This window comes from Zosterops lateralis (genome assembly GCF_965231275.1).
Source record: "Zosterops lateralis genome assembly, chromosome: 1".
Classification (NCBI taxonomy): Eukaryota; Metazoa; Chordata; class Aves; order Passeriformes; family Zosteropidae; genus Zosterops; species Zosterops lateralis.
In genome coordinates, this window is record NC_139762.1 from 123445857 (window position 1) to 123465521 (window position 19665).

Below are 19665 nucleotides of genomic sequence, written 5' to 3' on the forward strand. Positions count from 1 at the left end.
TCCTCCTTGAATATTGCTTTTTGTTTTCTCCATTTCATATTTTTCTCTTTCCATTAGTCTTCTTTATCTTTCATCCCATTTACAGCCTTTTTTTTTTATTTTCTCACTCCATCTGTGTAAGAAACACTTAACATAAGAGGTTTACAACTATATCAGAACTATCAAAGATATGAAAATATCTTTTCCAACCCTTCAAACAGCATTGAAAATAAGCCTGAAATAAAAACCTCCTATGTATGTTGGAATCCTGCATCACTGCAGAACTGTGTGAGCCCAAACACAGTCATTTAAAAGAAAAACAACAAAAGGAGTCTATTAATCCCAGCTCTCCTGGGTATCCATGGTCATTCATTTACCGATTTCTGGATGTTCAGTAGACTTTGAACAGACAGGGTGGCCAAGTTCTTTTGCCAAATGGGTTGGAAACAGAAAATCATTTGACAATCCAGTACAAACACATAGCAGCTGCCTTCCAGAATTGTCGTAAGGGGATTTCAGAACGGTCTGAACACCAGGGAAACAGGCAGACTGACAGCTGGGCTACAATGCCATTAGAGAAGGAACATCAGTCCAAATGAGACTCTACCCTGTGGATGTTTTGTGGCAGGGAGGGGGGTTCCTTTATTTTGAACCAGTCCTGGGTACCGGTGATTTTCCTCTCTCGAAATTCGTCACAATATAGCATTAAAGACATATTGTGAAGGAAAATCGCATTAGGGGTTTACAGGCAGTTCCTGAGGCCTGCTTCAGCTTTCAAGCAGTCTCGTTCTGGTGCCAACACTATTTGTATCCAGTAAATACTGAATTAGAGTATAAGGATTTTCTTCATTATCATGAATTAGAGGACAAATTACTTTTGAATGTACTGTCTACCAGCACAGCATCCAGAAATATGTATACTTTGATATGAAGCTCTGATTTTTCACTGATCTCCTGGATTTATGAAAAAAGTCTTTCCAGAAGACAAAGGGTTTGAATGAAAGAAAACAAATCTTGAAAATGAGCAAGTGCCTCAAAGTCTCAAAGGTATTTTGCTACCTCCATTAAAAGCAAATGCTCTTTTAAAAAATGCTTCTTATATGCATAGTCCAAACCTTACTTTTTATTAGTGGGTGGCTATGTCCTTGGAAATTGTTTCCCAAATCTGAAAAGGCTTGATTTTATAACACATTATATATGCATATTTAAACACTATGAAATGTTAGCCTTCCAAATTAATAAGTCACTTCTGAAAATGTTTAATGGGAAAGGACATTACAATAGTCTAATAGTGTCTTTTCTCTTTAAACTCTCAACAGGAAGAGATGAGTTCTCAGATTATCCATTACTTTTAGATCATTTAAGCAAAGGGCTCACAAAATTCATATCCGCAAACAAAATGTAATGATCATAACTTTTCCAAAAGCAGACAAGAGATTGCCATTGAGTAATAAATCAAACAAAAAATGCAAAATAACTTCACAAGCACTGGTCAAACTGAGCCACTCAGGTTTGTCTGCAAGTGGGAAAGAGAGATGAAAATATTTCATTATTTCAGTTTTACATTGCATCAGATCTTTTAAAATAACGTTTTTACTTAGTAAAATAACCTACATTTAGGGACTATTAAATGCTGAGTAACTGAAATCAAACTTTTTGTTTCAAAATAAGCTGCTTTTATTATATTATTTTTTAATTTTTTTTAATTAAACTTATGGGCTTTTATGATTTTTTAAATTGCTCTACAAAATTCCTCCTTTGCCCAGCTCTACTTGTCTTTGGCTCATCCTTCTTCCATACTCCACCAGTGAAACTCCCTCTTCTTCTGGCTTCACCTATCTGGGGGCTTTTGTTCCCATTTGCAACATCTTTCATGAGGCACAACAGAGTCAAAGACACAAAATGCTTGCTCTATTACCCTGTTCAGCATATGCTGTAAGGGAGGGAAGTGCCAGGAGGAGTCTCTGGGAGGTACCAGCCTTTGCAGACCATTCCTACCAGCAAATGCTCCAGAAATCATTTTGAAAAATGAGCTGTACCTGCAGCCAGGCCAGAGGTGAAATGCATTAAGTGATAAGGATGGATGGAAGTGGCTCTCTTCTATGATCTCAAGCAAGCCATTACAGATTTTCAAAGCCAGATGTGTTTTACTCCAACATCTTGCTGCGAAATGTTCTGCCTGGCCTGTGCAGCCTTTTCTAAAATCTGCTTAATTTGCCTTGTCAGTGCATTTGGCTTTGTGCATATCTTACTTTCATTAAATATTTGTTTTCTCCTAGTTGAGTCTTGCTCATATAAAAGAATTGCAGCCTTTTTCAGTCCATTTGAAGCCACATGATAGAATTTAAAAGGTTTCATTACCATTAATTGTAATTAATGGTTAAAACCCTTAATTTAGGTCTTAAACTAACTCATTTTTATGGATCACAATGGCAACAGTGCCCTGGGATCAGCACTCAAATACAAATTTAGCCTCCTGGTGTCCTATTTCATTCTCTGTTTTTCTGTTTCTCCTCATGCTGCCTCTCATTTATTTTATCCAGAAGTGTATGGTGTTGTTTATCCTTTCCAAATAACTATCTTTTCAACTAGACTTGCCTGGAGAATGGGCCCAATGCTGCAAGGTTTTTTGGCTTCTTTCCTAGGATCAGTGGTTTTCTGCTAGAAATTTGATTTAATATAAATAACAAAGCTTATGCTTCTGAGAAGTGAGTTTACAAAGAAAAACACAATATTAAGCATAGACTGCATCTGTTTAATTCTGACTCCGTTTTCATCTTCTTTGAAAAATAAAAACTTTTAACTATTTTTTTTTATTTTCTATGCAATAAAACACTTCCCTCCCCCCTTCCTAATCAGTGAGATTGAGCCAAATATAAGTGTAATGAGAAAAAAACATTGTCTGAATTAATACTGCCTGTCTTTCATGTCAATAAACTTCCAAGCCTGTTGTTAACTATTCAAGCACATTAAAGAAGAGTCCCACCTGGGTGAGAATTGCACCTGTCCTACATCAGTAATCTCCCTTTTTACTCTGTACATTTCTTCAACCCCAGATCCCTATCCCTAAAGATAAAAGGCCTGTAGCTAAGAGACTGCAGCTGTCAGAGGTTGAGCAACCACTGCAGCAATCCAGGCGAGCCAGGGCAGCAGCATAGAAATTCCTAACAGAAGTGCTTTAGACATTTGTCTGCTGCTGCCTCAGGCAAGTACCCCACGCTCAGCCAGTGCTTGTAAACACCTGTTTTAGAGTCTAATCCGGTTCAGTCATAAAGTGAACTTTCTAAAAAAAAAAGCAGCAAACTTTACACAGTTTTGACACTCAGGGAATTGTTGCCCTATGGCAACATACTCTGCTCCCTGGCAACATGGCAAGATGCTTTGCTCCACATGAGTATTTCTTCTCAGCCACCATTCTCATTTCTTTTTTCAGTCCCAGGAGGCCCAGGTGCTGAAACATCTGGCAGAGAAGAGAGAACATGAGCGAGAAGTGCTTCAAAAAGCCTTGGAGGAGAACAATAACTTCAGCAAAATGGCAGAGGAAAAGCTGATACTGAAAATGGAACAGATCAAAGAAAACCGTGAAGCTAATTTAGCTGCTCTTATTGAACGCCTCCAAGAGAAGGTAACCACATCATCACTCCTTACCTCAGACTAGAGAGGAAAATCTAATCATTATTTTGCAGAGATGTTGTGCATAGTCTTTGTCTCAGTTGCTACTCTTGAGATATTTTTAAGTCAGAGCTACTGATGTCTAAACCACCACTCCCTTTGAAAAAGGGCTGAAGTGCTACAGTCACACAATCACAGGATGGTTGAGGTTGAAAGGGCCCTCTGGAGATGATCTAGTACAACCCCAGGCTCAAGCAGGGCCACCTAGAACCAGTTGCCCAGGACCATGTCCAGGTGGCTTTTTAATATCTCCAAGGATAAAGACTCCAATTCCACTCTGGGCAACCTGGGGCAGTGCTCGGCCACCTCACAATGAAAAAGTGTTCCCTGATGATCAGAGAAAACATCATGGGTTTTAGTTTTTGCCCATTGCCCCTGATCATGTCACTGGGCACCACTGGAAAAGATCCTGGCTCTGTGTTCCCTTCATTCAGGTATTTATAGATACTTGTAAGAGCCCTTGAGCTGCCTTCAAACTGAACAATCCCAGCTCTCTCAGGCTTTTCTCATAGCAGAGACCAAGAGATGCTGCTTAATCCTCATGGCCCTTTGCTGGACTGTCTCTAGAGAAGGATTGGTTTTCTAGCTGTTAAGAAGTTCTGTGAACAAACGAAAGGTCACTTGTGTTTAGATTTCAGCTTCTTCACTGATCAAATCAAACTGCCCTATGTCTGTAATTCTTGGTTTCTCAGAGGAGAAAGAGGAAAAAATATGGGGAAAAATTCTTTCATATACAGCAAAAGACAGCAAAAAGGTCTTTCCACAAGTCTTGCAAGGAAGAGAGTAAATTTTCCTATGGAGATCTTTGGTACAGCCAGAGGAAACAGGGAATCACAAACCTTAGATGCAGGATGAAGTATGCCCTTCTCCAAAAAAGAACCTTGCACACAAGGGAGAGAAACATGCAAATAAAGATTTAGAAGTGTTAAGAAAAAAATAATCAGTTCTGCATGAGTGATAACTTGTTTCTCTCAAAAATTAACTTTCTAATATGCTAGTAAATTGGCTAAAGAAAATATCTCTCAGAGGCTTTCAAGCAGATCTTCATAAGCACCTCTTCAACTTTGATGGAGACAAAAGTCTTTGAGAGTAGGAAATAAACAACAGTATCCAAATGATGATGTTACAAGTAACTATGCAAACAAGATAATTCTTGAGCTTAAGAACTATACCCAGATTGCTTGACATTTTTGCATTAGCTTCATTTGCAGGCATATACCCAGACCTTATGAAAACAAAGGGAAAAGCAAATTAGTTATCCTCAAGGTCCAAAAGGAAGTGGGAAGGACATCTGACATGTCTCTATCCTAGGTTAATGTCAACAGACTCTTAAGCCCTGTTTCCACAGAAGTGTGATGGCATATATGCACTAAACACAAGACTTCTGAGGAAAGATGACAGTAACTCACTTGGAAACATCTGCACTTACCAGTAATTTAAAAATACAGTTTTGCCAACACCACAACATCAAAAACAAACATAATTTGCCAACATCAAAAGTGAATCCTTAATATACAGAAAAAGAAGTGAGCTATCTGGTTCCAAGTCTTCCAAAGTTACACAGAGCTGTGGGTGCCCCAAGGTACTGGTATCTGGAAGCTACTGCAGAGGTAATTTCTGTATACTGCAGTTAATAGGAACAGCAAGCAACAAACCCCTTATAAAATCTAGCATTTGTTATTACAGACCTTTCAAGGACTGATTCACAGGTTCAGTCAGTGCTAATAGGTGGTATTCTTTGTCATAGCCAGAGAAAGAGTCAAGGAGACAGGGAGCTTCAGTCTAAGGAGATGTTTGAGACATTCAGATTGGCTTATCTTGTTGAAACTGAGTTCTTGGATCTTTATTACAGTTCCTAAATGCTACAGATAACAGAATAACTAGCATACAATGTGCAGGCAATTAATTCCTCACTCATCCTTCCCTATATTTAGTTTAATATCCAGGAATTCAAAGAGCAAATGTGAGCATGTGGCACACTTTATGCTGCAAGCAGCACCTCTCTATGTGGCTCTTTTAAATGAAACTCTGTGATATGCTGAGGATTATAAGCCATATCAGATAAAAGACTGAGCTCCAGAGAAGGAGTATAAAGTAAGCATAAAACATGCCTCAGGCTGGTCTGGTGGATGACACCTCTCCTGTGTTGCTTCTTTTAAAGATGGTTGGGCTGTGAAACAAGTTTTGCATCAGCATCAAATTAATGATGTAAACAGGTTGTCAGCATGAATCTGGGCAGGTGGAATGAGAAAAAGGTTTGATTTTTCCCTTCTTCATGTTTTCCAGGAGAGGCATGCTGCAGAGGTCCGTAGAAACAAGGAGCTCCAGGTGGAACTGTCTGGCTGAAAACAGCAATGGTGGATGTGACCCATCCCTACCATTAGTAAACTCCCCCTGCCTATATTATTATGGATCATGCGATATAAGTATGGGAAATGTATGACGTGGTTTAAAAAAAAATAAAAAATCAAGAACTCAATAAAAAACTTTAAGAAAGAAACAAAAAAATAAAAACAAAAACAATGCGATCTCTTTGCAGAATGATTTGCTTGATGTTTAAAAAACTTGGATCTTATTTTGTAAATACTTACATTTTTGTTAAAAAATACAATTATTGCATTATGCAAGTTATTTCATAATCTTACATGTCCTGTAACAGGCTTCTGATGTTGTCTATCTCCACTCGGTTGAATTTGCTGGGTCTGTTCATTTGAAGCACCTCATGTCTAATTCCATTCCCTGCGACTTCTCATTCCAACCCACCATGAGGTCAGTAGTAGTTCTATGGTGCTAGAGACCAGTCATTGCCTAATAACCTAGACTGCTTTGCCATCAATAAGCTTTCTTGAAACAGTGACTAGACCACAGGTATTGTGACTTCACATTCAGCTGTCCAAGACAAAAGGCTCTTAAAATGGTTTTTCAAATGCAACTTATGCTGCAGGGCTCTGTACTGTGCTGTACAATTGAGGTTGAGTTGCCACATAGTGTTTGTTGTTTCTGCTTTCTGGGGCGAGAGGCAACAAAAACAGCTGTGCAACAGAATGAAATCGAGCAAGATCAGTTTGAAACAAATTTAAGAGGCACATTGTAACCATCAAGCTATGACAAATTTTGGATGATGCCAAACAGCCATACCAATGCTAATTGTAAAGTGAGCTTAATTCACCACTTGAAAATTTATTGATGGAGCAACTAATAGATAGCATCAAGTGGCTTTATCTGTAGGTGCCATGATCTATGATACTTATCTGATGCTACCACATTACATGTGTAATAGTACAAGAGGCTACCGAATATTTCACCTGGAAACCATGAGCCAGTTGTTACCTTTTTTTTTTATGACACTGCTGACTTCCATTCATCATGACCTTTACTCTTCAGTGTTAGCCAACCCTACCTAGTGACAGACAACTAGGACTAAGAGGGCTGAAGCAGGAGGAATGACTAGACAGGGTGCTTGTGCCAAGTACAATATCACCAAACCTAACACATCATCCCCAAAATAGCTGCAGTTTTGAAGTTGTCCCTACCCCCCTAGAGGTTGCTGCCTGCATATTCTACTCTTCATTAGTGCTATTTTCCTGTATGTCATTGTGAGCAAGCTGTGATTAATAAAGAATTGGGGTTCTGTGAACTGAAAAAGGGCTTGTTTCTTCTCTCACTCCATTACACCTCTGGCATGTGCCCGTGTAAGGGGAAAATCTAATGCAGTCACAAAAGCATGGAAATGAGACTTAAACAAGACCTATTAATAAACCAAGCTTATTTCTCTGCTAATATGGAACTAACTCCTGCTATGCCTTTTCCAGTGCTTAGTCTGGTTGTTTTTTAAAAGCTGAGCCTGTAAAGGTGACCTCTAGCACTGAGTTTATTAAAAAGAACTATCTATATACACATGCAGTCCTTAATCCTGGCTGAACACTGGGGAGAGAATGAAATCTGGGGAAAGAAAAGCAAATAACCTAGCTTTGGGTACATACATCAATAACTACAAGAAGATTCTGGGTGTTAACACACTGGTTTTCAGGGTAGAAAATATTAATTTATAGGATTCATTGAAGAACAAAATCACTTGGGCTTCTGCTGAGATACAGAGCTGAGATGTAAAATTGAATCAGACCTCATTTTGAACTGGACAAGTAATAAAGAATTATCTCTAGGATTAGTAGAAAACTAAACTAATTATTTGAAGTCATCAAAGTGGCATCATTTACTTGCTCTTTCAGAGAAATGGGCTTTATGTTCCAGGTCTACAACAGTCATTTTTTTTTTATTTTGCCAGAGTATTTTTTTTCAGAGCCAAGATGTGGCCTGCAGTCAAAGAGCAGCAGCAGTTGAACCTGGAGAAAGGCTGTGAGCTCAACTCCGTGTGCAGTGAACTCAATACCACAGAATGAAATGAGTACTCCACCTTGTTATGGGAGCTGGGTCTTCCTGCCTAAATTACTTATCTTTCTCATGAAATTACCAAAAGTAAACCTGGCACAGAAGCCGGATAGCAGACATTGAGTCTGGAAGACATGAACTTCGATGTTGCCAAGCCTATGAAGTTTGTATATTGCTTTAAGCCCCAGTAAAAAAAGGACATTATTGTAATTAAATTTAAGGTCCAGGATCTTATCTTGAAGGTTTGTGGATTCTGTTTTCATTTCCTGATGGCAATTCACTTACAGTTCTCCCTGTCCATTGACTTAACAAATTCTGGTAGTACTTCAAGCTCTTTTCCTGTTTGCCTGGCTATGGTTGCTCAGAGAATAAGCCAAGAACAAATATCTGGTTCTGAGCCAAGCAGGGCAACTTGCATCACTTCCATGAGGTTCAACTCTCTTCCCCTCACAAAAAAGGGTGTCCACACCCAAAATACCAACTGGGAGGGTCTCCAGCACACTGTCATCCTGCCACAGAACTGGGCTTTGCATGGGAAAGTGCTTCTCAACAGGCACCCAGGCTGCACCAGGGAAAAGAGTGAAGAACCAGACAGTGGGAGCACTGCTGCCCCAGGTCACAAACCATGCTCTTTGCTCCTGCTCACTTGGCTCTTTGAACTGTTCATTTTATTAGTGTGTAACTATGCTTTGAAAGCCTGTTTGCAAATACACTGCCTATTTAATCTCAAATAGCAAGAAGAAATGTCTGGAGACCTGCAGCATGGCCATTTCCTCCTTTTACTCCTCTCCTCCCTGCTTGTGCTAGCAAAAGTGTATTGTTGCCATGGGTCTCTCTTCATGTGTGGCTACAGATAAAGAATCTCCTTGAAAAGTACTAAAATATAAGTGTAAAACACCTGCTTTTTAAAGTATTACCATTTTGGCGATATGGGCTTTTTAATTCAATGGCCACCAGAGGGTTCAGGGATTTTAGATCAAAAAAAATAGGCTTTTTCTTTAATTAACTGTAGATGCCCAAGTTCATGCCATGAGCTGTGAGTAGTGGCTGATGAACTGCAGACCATTTTTCACAGGCTGCCTGAAACCTCCCATAGGACGGGAGAGAGGCTGGAGTGCTGGCATTGCACCACACAGGTGTTTCAGCCTTTCCTGGGCTGTATGCTGGCTCAGAAACAGGGCAGAGCTGGCCTCTGACCTCTGCAGGTCCAAGGACTGCCACTCCAGGAGTGGGTAGGGTTCAATTTCCTCTTGGTTAACTCATCAGTTGTGTCAAAGCTGCCATGAAGTGACAGCCTGAGTAACCAAGCAGGAATGGCTCAAACCTGTCACACTTCTCATGGTCCTACAGAAGCCACAAAATTTATGCTCAAACCAATTCATAGAATCCTAGAATCATTTAGGTTGGAAGAAACATTTAAGATCATTGGGTCCTGGCATCATTAACCTGGCACTGCCAACTCCACCACTAAACCACATCCCTAAGTGTCACATCTACACATCTTTTAAATACCTTCAGGGATGGCAACTGAGCCACTTCTGTTATAATGCTTGATGACCCTGTTGGTGAAGATTTTTTTCCTAATATCAGAATCACGGAATTATTTATGTAGGAAGTTGGTGAAGATTTTTTTCCTAATATCAGAATCACGGAATTATTTATGTAGGAAAAGACCATTTAGTCTAACTATGACCAGACACTACCATGTCAACTAGACCATGGCACTAAGTCCATGTCCAATCTTCCCTTAAACACATCCAAGGATGTTGACTCCATCACATCCCTGGGTAGCCCATTCCAATATCTAATCTAATCTTTCTGTGAAGAATTCCTTCCTAATGTCCAATCTGAACCTCCCTTGGCACAACTTTAGGCTGTTTCCTCTTGTACAGTTACTTGTTACCTGGGAGAAGAGACCAACCCCACTACAACCTCCAAATATTTCCAAAGTCAGGAGGTTTGGATGTATCATTTAAATTCACCACCACTTCAGAACTTGAAAACAATGCTTTTTCTTCCCTTTTTATCATACTTCTTGTCACATGGAGGTTTTTTGTTGCTTTGTTTTTGAATGACTGGAAGAAAATCCTAATTCTTCTATAGCCAAACAGTAATGTCTGCCCATTTCCTCACTCCAGAATCCCCAAACCTGTGACTGATGTAGAGCAGCATTGTACACACACTCAGAGTTGTCTGCCTGACTGCCATCCAGCAGCCCTGTCAGAGAGATGGGCTCTGTGATCAGCACAGGAAAGTTTTACTCCCAGCACCTAAACTATGCAGAGAAGAGAGGTACTTCTCTCTCCTCTCACAGACGGAGAGCCACATTAGGGCAGCATGAACATCTTCTTCATCCCATTGTTGCCAGATCCCATCATGTCAAATCAAACCCTCTCAGCAGGTTTTGATAGAGAGAAGCAAGGATACCACAGGAACAGGCAGGCCCCACATCCATCTTGCAGCACATGCCCTCTACTGAGCATATTCCAGCAGCGGGAAGAGGAGACGTTCACTCAGCAGAAGGGATATTGCCAGGGTGAGATTAGGATGATTTTAAGGAACTTTCCCCGTGCCTCAAGACTGGTGCCACAGTGATGTTTCTTGGGTTTATTCTGTTTTTTTCTCACCCAAGATTCCAAAGCTGGTGGTTCGTGTGGGCTCTGAGGGAGTGATTTTCCCTCTTGACCTCTGAAGGATTTAGGGTCTGCTGTCTGACTCTGTGTCTCTGTGTTCTGTGCTGAGCTCAGTGCTCGGTGTTCGGCGCGAGAGAATGATGAAGAGTCTCAAGGTCTTGGTTTTCTGGTTTCTTGCGCTGTTTATTAGTTATTATCTTACAATTCTCTGTGTCCAGCCAAGATGTTCACAGCAGCCTGGACACGAGGTGACTCCCTCTGTGATGGGAGGTCACTACCTCTTATACAGATAACTACGTACCCATTGTTTACAATTCTGTGCCAATGTCATCCACCTATACTAACAGGGTCATGTCTACTTTGATCCAATCCACTGAAACTACTTTGTGCCCACATCCCTGCAGACGATAGATGCCAAGGGAGAAGAAGAAGAACCCAGGGCACCGCCCTAAAATCACCATCTTGTCCCTTTGCATCTACATTCTAAAAATCCAAAACTACAAAATCTTCTGCACAGTGAGAACTACACTACTGTCTGTTACACATTTGTGACTTGCAAGTCTTCTCTCTGATGGATGTTTTTCTCATGGACCAAAATCAAAGACTGTGTCTTCCTGGGCTCTGTGCCAGGCAAACCCCCCTGCACAGACCCCAGACCCTCTTTTTCCGGTCCCAGGCCTCTCTACCGAGGTCTGTGACTTTCCAGGGCGCCCAGAGGGATGTCCTGGATTCCAACAATGTTGGTGCAATACTGCCGTGCAGTGGTCAGACTGCAAGAGGGAGCGTCTCTGAACACGCCAGGGATTGATTGCAAGGATTTCCTCTGAAGAATATCCATTCCATCTGCTGAGCAGTGTACACTTTATATAAGGGACTTTATATGAGGTAGATGGCGGCTTTGAAACCTGAAGCCTGAGTCCAGACATTTTAAGGTTTAACTCCTCTATAACAAGAGTGGCATGGCCACAGATAGCTGTAAATCCAAAGAAAGGACTGATATTTTTTGTGTGGAACATGGAGCAGCCAGAATTACAATTATGGCAATATCACCATCAGAAGCATGTCTAACTGTGATAATTCCTGCATTACTTAAATAATGTCTAGAAAGCAAATATGTCTAGAAAGCAACATTGTGCACAGCAGTCAGCTCAGAAGAAAGACTGTGAAAATTATAAAAGCAATGTCTGAAGTGCAGGTAAGGGCAAAAGAAGCTATGTCAGAAACCATCAGCAGATGAGAGACTAAATGTACTGTGAAACAAATCTCACATTTGAAAAGTAGTTTTCATCTCCCAGGGAGGAGAGAGCATGGTCATGCTTGAAGATGTCTCCCTTGAAAAACACTGAACTCTTTCTCCATTCCCACACCAATACTTGGAACTAGGGTACAAGACAGCCTAAAATCCAGCCTACATTATATATGTGTGTGTGTGTGTGTTATCCATAGCTCTGTGAGCAATGGGAACCAGAATATGCTTGGATTATGCCATGGATTGGGGGGTTCTCCAGTGTACAGTAAAATGCCTGTGCTCTAGCCATTCATAATTCCAATGCTATGCTGAAGCTCTGATACCATCTGACCTTTTAGTTTTCTTCCAGGGAAATACATGGAGATTCCTTTTTCTGTTTAAAAACCATAGGAATGCAGATAGTTGAGAATTTACTTAGGGAAACATTTGCCTGCCTCAAGTCTACAATATAATGCCATGCTTTTGGATGGCAGTAAGTAGCTGCTGGATAATGTCTTCCTGCTGTAACAGTTTGGTTTTGGTGAAATGGGTCTCAGAAAAGGGAGATCCTGGGCAACTCTTGAAGATGGAGACATGAACAGCATTATCCCAGATACAGCCCAGACAAGTGTGATATAATGAAACAGACAAGCTACAACTTAAATTTCTTTTAGCTATTATACTTGCAAAGGATTTTTAAACAAAGTTTGAAAAATAGGTTCGCCCTATCAAAATACATTTTAAAAACATTAATTCTTAAAAGACACAGCTTTCCAGTAAGTTGTTTAGATAATAATTTCTACATATTCACAACAGTTGACAAATATCCCCATGTACAACTGCTTGTGACCAGAAGATGGCAATGTCTTATTATTTAATAGGCAACTACAGATGGTAAATTTTATTTTGAAGATCCTTACAAGCTCTGCAGAATCCTGAAATCCTGCATTGTGGAGTCTGATGTTCTATATTTAACCTAAAATGTAGATTTGGGTTTATATAAAACACAAAAGGTAACACTTTTTCCTTGGGCAAAATTCATTGCTTTTGCTACATTTCCTTAAAAATACATAACTGGGCAGACATTTAAAAGAAACTAAAGGATATTAATAAAGAGGTTAATATTACCTGTTCCTTTAGTCTGGAGCTTAGAGGCTGATTCCTGCTCCTAGCAAATCTAAACCAGCTCTCCTGAGTGCTGGACGGAAGAAGAAAACATCACTGCTCTTCAGATAGATTTCATGCAGGCTGGAAAAGGGTGATGCTCACAGCATAAGAAACTGGAGCATCCCTTCCTGCACTGTGTTTTACACTTAGCTGCTTGCAAATTATGAAAATAATGGTGGAGTGCAGTGGCATATGAAGAGCTGTCCATGAACTGGTTGCACAGATTGCATGTTTTCCTATACACAGGTATACACAGGTGTTAGCCTGGGAGCAGCACTGGATAAGTGCCTCCAGGGACAAGTGTGGAGACAGCACAGCTGCTTGCTTGCAAAATAAACTCTGTGCCCATATTAACAGTTTCTGTCAGACCTTGGATGACCATGAAGGCTAGTCAGTCTGCCTTGTCCCATGCTCCTCAGACACCCTACCAGTGCTGGAAGGAGCCTGATTCACCCAGCATCTCCTTGGGTACTTGTCCATGCAGGCACAGCCTGTGGCAGAGCTGTAGGGAAAAGTGTCTTCTGGGAAATACAGAGAAGGAGGAGGCTGATGGCTGCCAGTGAGAGACAGCAGCAAATTGGCAGCAGCAGCCAAGCTGGAGGAGAACAAGGTGAAGCTGAAGGGAGAGCTGAACTCTGCTCTGAGTTTTCCCAATCCCTGGCACCTCAGGAGGGGTCCTGTAGGAAGGCAATCCACACGTGGATGTCATGGTTTAATCCAGCAGGCAGCTAAATGCAACACAGCTGCTGCCTCACTTCCCCCACAGAGGGATGGAGGAGAAAACTGGGGGCAAAAAAGTAAAATTTGTGAGTTGACAGTTTTATAGGACAGAAATTGAACGGTAATAATAATAGTAACAACAACAACAACAATAATAATAATAATAAGAAGAAGAAGAAGAAGAAGAAGAAGAAGAAGTAGTAGTAGTAGTAGTAGTAGTAGTAGTAGTATAGACCAAAAGAGGGATGCACAATGCAATTGCTCACCAGCTACTAACCAATGCCCAGACAGCTCCCTAGCTTATAGGCTTATATACTGAGCATGATGTCATAAGGTATGGAATATGCCTTTGGGCAGTTGAGGTCAGCTGATCCAGCTGTGTCCCCACCCATGTCTTTGTGTCCCCCAGTCTTCTCAAAGTGGTGTAGTGTGAGCAGCTGAAAAGTCCTTGACTTAGAGTAAGCACTGCTCAGCAAAACATCAGCATATTATCAACACTGTTCTCACCCTAAATCCAAAACACAGCATGGTACCAGCTACTAGGAATAAAATTAACTCTATCACAGAATACTAACTCTATCTAAACCAGTATGGCAGGGTTCCAGAGAACCCTAGGAACTGCACTCTGAACCCATCCAAGACGCTTTCCAGCACTGACACCACTCACAGCACTGGGCATTATCTTCTTGTCCTCTGGCCAGCTGTTGGTTCCATATTAGAGCTGACTGTAGAAATGATGCTACTTTTGCATTTTGCAATATATTTTTACCCTCATGTTTTACACAATAATCAGGTGCTTGGACTGGTTTTAAAAATGTAATTTTTTTCCTATGAAAGGATTCTTGATGAGTTTTTGAAGACACACAGGCATCTCTGATCTCTAGGGAGTGCACCTCCACAGCTTTGGTAAGTTTATCAGCAAACCCAGCTGGAATTTACAACGTCAAAATTAGAGAGATTCTTCCGCGTTATTTCCCATTAGTTTTATGGTTATCCGAGGTGTATAATCACTCCACATCAAAGCTGAAGGCAAAACTGGACATCTTCTTCCAGAGCTCTGGAAGATGCAGAGTTGGCAGTTTTGACAGGGTCTCTTTTGGCAGGTACACGATGCTGCTGTGCCTGGCAGATCCCAGGCAGGGCTGGGATTTTATGGAAAACTTGAATATTTTCTATGCTTTAATACTGGAGGGAAAAAAGCCCTCTTTTTATTTGGACCAATAAAATATAGGAGCTGCTTTTTCATCACCCCATTTTTCTCCTTTCTGAGAGAAATGAGATCTTTCTTAGTTTAGAAGAGAAACATTCCCTGCACCAAAAGGGAATTGCTCCTTTCTCATGTACTGTAGCACAGGGGGACCACTATGCAGTCAGATACCATTTTACCTGCAGTCTTCTATGGATTCTCCAGGCAAAGAAAGAAAGGAAAGAAGTTTCTAAACTGAAGAGAATTTCTTCCCAGGGAATGTGGAACACATAGGTATAACCTGTATATCTCCTTTTCTTTCCATCACATTTCAGACTATTTTCCAATAGGCTTAAAGGCAGGACAAAAGCAAGTCAACGAAGTATTCCAGCTTCCTGAAGAACTCTGCATTTTGGAGCTCTAAAGTTCTGTGCCCAGCACAGGATGATGTCCAGGTCTGAGGTGTAAGCAAAAAATGAATGATTAAAACATAAACACACTATTTTCAAAGCAGTATCTTGATTTCTACAGAAAGGGGTATTGCACTTTCTCTCCCAGCAGTGGCAATCAACCATACATACTTTGATATTGAATCCTGGCATGGCTATAGCCATAAACTTGTTCTTTTATTGTTTGTCTAACATGGGGAAAATTATCTTTCTCCTTATTTTGCTCCGTGTTTTATTCATTACTTGCTGTTAATAATGATTTATTTTCTTCTCCCTAGCCTTGTAATAGAAAATATAGTTATCTGAAACCACAGAAAAGCTTTTGCATAATGCGTATTATCCCACTAAGAAAAAGCTTTAAAATATGGCTTTGCATCTTTGCATCACTGTGAAGACAGTATTGTTCTCCAAATGACCCCTGTGTTCACAGTGGTCTCAAAAGAAAGCAAATAGAAATGAAATATAAAATTATGTCCATTACACTTAGGCAGACAAGAACTGGCTGAAAATAGAGGTGCAAGTAGATAGAGTTGCAGTTTTATTCAGCAACTGGTCTTAAAGAAAGACTATATATCTGAGATACTAAAATGCCTAGAAAAGTGCCAGAACAACTTCTGTTTTCTCAGAATTAAGCAAGACTCATGAATGTTACTATCCTGATGGGTATTTCTGAGAAAAAGCCTAGAGATGGTCATAAATAAAACAAGAGGCTTGAAGAAGACAATATCAAGTGGATATATGGAGAAAATACAAATATTCATGGTAGTCATGGCATTGCATGGGGTTCCTACTCACAACAACAGAGGTAACCCTGTCAATAACTGCAGATATTTAATTAAATCCACTATGGCATTACAAAAATGGCACTTTCCATAGGAAGGGTACCAGTCAGCATGCTACTGGAGAAATCATTTTATATTATATCTACACCTTTACATATTTATATTAAATTTCTACATCTCTTCATAGGTGTTGGCTATGATATGCCCCTAAAGTCACACAATTGCCTAAGCATCAACAACTCCATATGCAATCATAAATTATTTTCACATACTTATCAAAAGCCAGCCAGATGAGTACATGGTTCTGGTGAAAATGTCCTGCATTCAGGCAGCCCCAAATACTTGACCACCAGTAACAGATTTTAAACTGTCTCTGGAAAGTTGCTGGAAGCACAGATAATGTTCCTATAAATGTTATTAAATCCAAGGCAACTCAAAGCAGAAATTAAAACTTCTCTAATTTTGCCTTCTCACTCACAGTTCAGATGACTCACATGCTACCTTAGTTAAGTGGGCTTCTCTCATGACCCAAATCCCCAGACAACTGCCCTGGGTACCCTTACAAGCTCCTCATCCTCTGAGTAAGGCTGTGTATGGCACTGGGCTTCATTTGGTACAGCAATCACATGAGAATGTGAGAATGGGAATGCAAGAACTCCCCCCTTATTACAAACTGTTTAATATTTTCTGGCAGAAGAGGTCTCAGTGGCCATGGTAGAAAAAAATATATATAAAGGAAAAGAAGGCAGAGAGTTTCTAAAATACGGTTTAGCTTACCCTATGTTATATATTTTGTCCATCATGACATAAGACAACACAAATGATGGTAGAAGTGTTTCATGGCAAATGTAGGTCATTCTTTGGGATTTGGAAGAGGGAATAAAGTAACAAATAACAAGGTAACACATCATTTTTGGTGTTTGGACCTCATCAATTTATGTGCACCTCTTGAAACAGTGCACTGTGGAAACCTGTTTAAGTCACACACAAGGAATTGCACAGAATCCAGTACTTGTCAAACTGAAGTGTTCTAGTTTGTGAAGAATTAACTTTGCCTCTCAAACCAGCTGTGTGTCTGCAAAATTACTTATGGATAAGTTTATTTTCCTCTCTTTCCAATTAATCACAATCTGATTTACTTAATTTACTTAAACCATTACCTCTTTTATGGATTCTTAAAAGAGAATGGCTAACAAGGGAGACTTACACAGGGCATTGGGAAGCATTTCTTCACCAGGAGGGTGGTCAACCATTGAAACAGAGTTCATAGGGAGCTGGCCAATGCTCCAAGCTTCTCAGTGTATAAGAGGCATTTGGACAATGCCCTTAAAAACATGCCTTAAATTTTGGTCAATCCCTTAGTGATCAGGTTGACATGATCATTGTAGGTCTCTTCCAACTGAAATTGTCTATTCTATTTTATTCTGTGCTATGCTATGTTGAAATGACTGTGGCATTCTGAATTTGTAATTCTTTACCTGGACACCACTAGTAAGCACTGCAATTTTTTTGTTTCCATTAGCATTTAATTGGTTTGATCGTTCATGTTTTCATCCTTGAGAGAATATTAAATTAATTTTTGGTGGTGAAATAGTATCTTGGGTTTTCTTATTCTAAAGAAAAATTGATAATGATATAGCAGCTACAATAAATACATTCTCAAAGTAAAATCTTTCCAGTTATAAATTTAAGCTTGTGCATTTTGATCACACATTAAAAACTACGAAGTTTGAAATTAACTGTAAATTTCACTTTAAAAAAAGATACAAAATAGCACTTAAGAGGTGTGGTTGTTCATTTGATCTTTGCCCAGCTAATAAAGGACCTGATGTGAATATTCCCTTACACAAACAGAAATTTTTTCTGCCATGTTAGTTAATGTTGAATCAGGCATTAAACAGGTAATTCAAAATCCTGAAAAGCTGAGTCATTGCAGAAAGGAAGCATTTAGAGTCACTTGAGTAAATAAAAAAAATGCACACACCATGACCGTTCAGACAATATCCTCTTTTTTTAGATATCACAGCATAATTGTGCCTAAAATGGGAGGTACATTGTTGTTGACCTGGGACTGTGGCAATCATTTTTCATTCATCACATGTATCCAAGCGGTACCTGTATCTGACAGTAAACAGAAATAGAAGCAGTATCAGCAAATGAAATATTGTCCTCGGCTGCCAAGAAAAAAAAAAAGAAAAAAAAAAAAAAAAAAAAAGTGATCTGGTTAAATACCTGTGACTTCATGTGTGGCTCAGCTCAGGAACTGCATCTCTCCATTCTCTGACATGGATGAACCTTCTGGGTGAGCTACCTTCTTTCCACCTTCCTGTTTGCTAGGAAAAGCTCTCATGAGTTTTCCAATTCTTGTTGTGCTATTAATGGAGCCATCAGAATAGAAGGCTTGGTTCAAAGCATAAAAACAGTATCAGATTCTACATTTCAACCATGTACCTAAGAAGAGGCATGTGTTAAGAGCAAGCCCTTATGTGATGGATGCAGGCAACACTGGCTGATATTGGCAGGAATAAACATCCAGGGAAAAGTTGCTTGCTTTACCATAGCTCCCAGCCACAAACCATCCTATCCACAAAGCAGGAAGGCAGCCACAGCCCTGTGCATCCTATGTAATTCTCCTTTCACATTAAATGCTAAACATAGAGTCAAGGACAAACTGTACAAGTTGCAGTCGGGCATCTGTGAAGATAATTGCAAAGATTACCTCTATTTTCACCCACCCCAAAGAGGACTTTCTTTATCAGCCCTTTTGGAGAAAGATATAAATAATAGGACATTTATGCTCACTTTATGTAACTCTACATGCTCCCAGTATTTCATCACCCAAAGCATTTTAGGGAACCACAAGAAACTGCTAGGAGCGGTTCAGGAGAGCTCAGTAGTGATCCCACATAATTTAGGATTATTTAAGATTCTGGCAGGATACTCCAAGTGAGCAAAGCATCATGCAGGAGCCAAATGAGGAAAGAATCTGGTTCATCCCAGTGTTGAAAGACAGCTGACCTTTGAGCAAATCCCCTCATAGTTGTTATGTACCAGAGCTGGCCTGAAGTAAAGACAACAACAAATGATGCCCAGTGATGACAGCTAAAACCAGAGTCCTAAAACATCCATCTGCTGAGCAGAGCCAAGGAAAGCATCAGCTCGTGCCTCTGATCACAGGCCACCAAGAAAGAGCAGCAGCATTCCTTGGCACATTCAGGAGGTCCCATGGCTATTTTTGACAACTACCAGGTGGTGGCCAGCCAATACATTCTGCAGATGGGCAGATGATCAGATCTTGTTGCCAAAAAGCTTTAAGTGATTTACTCTTTTTGTAAGAGGACCACAGCATTTCTAAGCTCCATCCCAGGCAGCAGCATCTCAGCACAGGGTAAGCTGAGAAAAACCGTCCAGCAGGTGATTTGTCACTTCAGTTTAATTCTCAGAAGATAAAACAGAGCTT

General features: G+C 40.2%; 1 protein-coding gene across 1 annotated transcript in view; it reads left to right on the forward strand.

Annotated features, from left to right (window-relative positions):
- Positions 1-7311, forward strand: part of STMN2 (stathmin 2) — a 40045-nt gene extending 32734 nt beyond the window's left edge. The window contains exons 4-5 of the mRNA XM_083863706.1: positions 3413-3604; positions 5938-7311. Of these exons, the coding sequence (XP_083719832.1) occupies positions 3413-3604; positions 5938-5997 (252 nt within the window). The 3' untranslated portion in view covers positions 5998-7311. The remainder of the gene's footprint in view (positions 1-3412; positions 3605-5937) is intronic.
- Positions 7312-19665: the final 12354 nt, after the last annotated feature.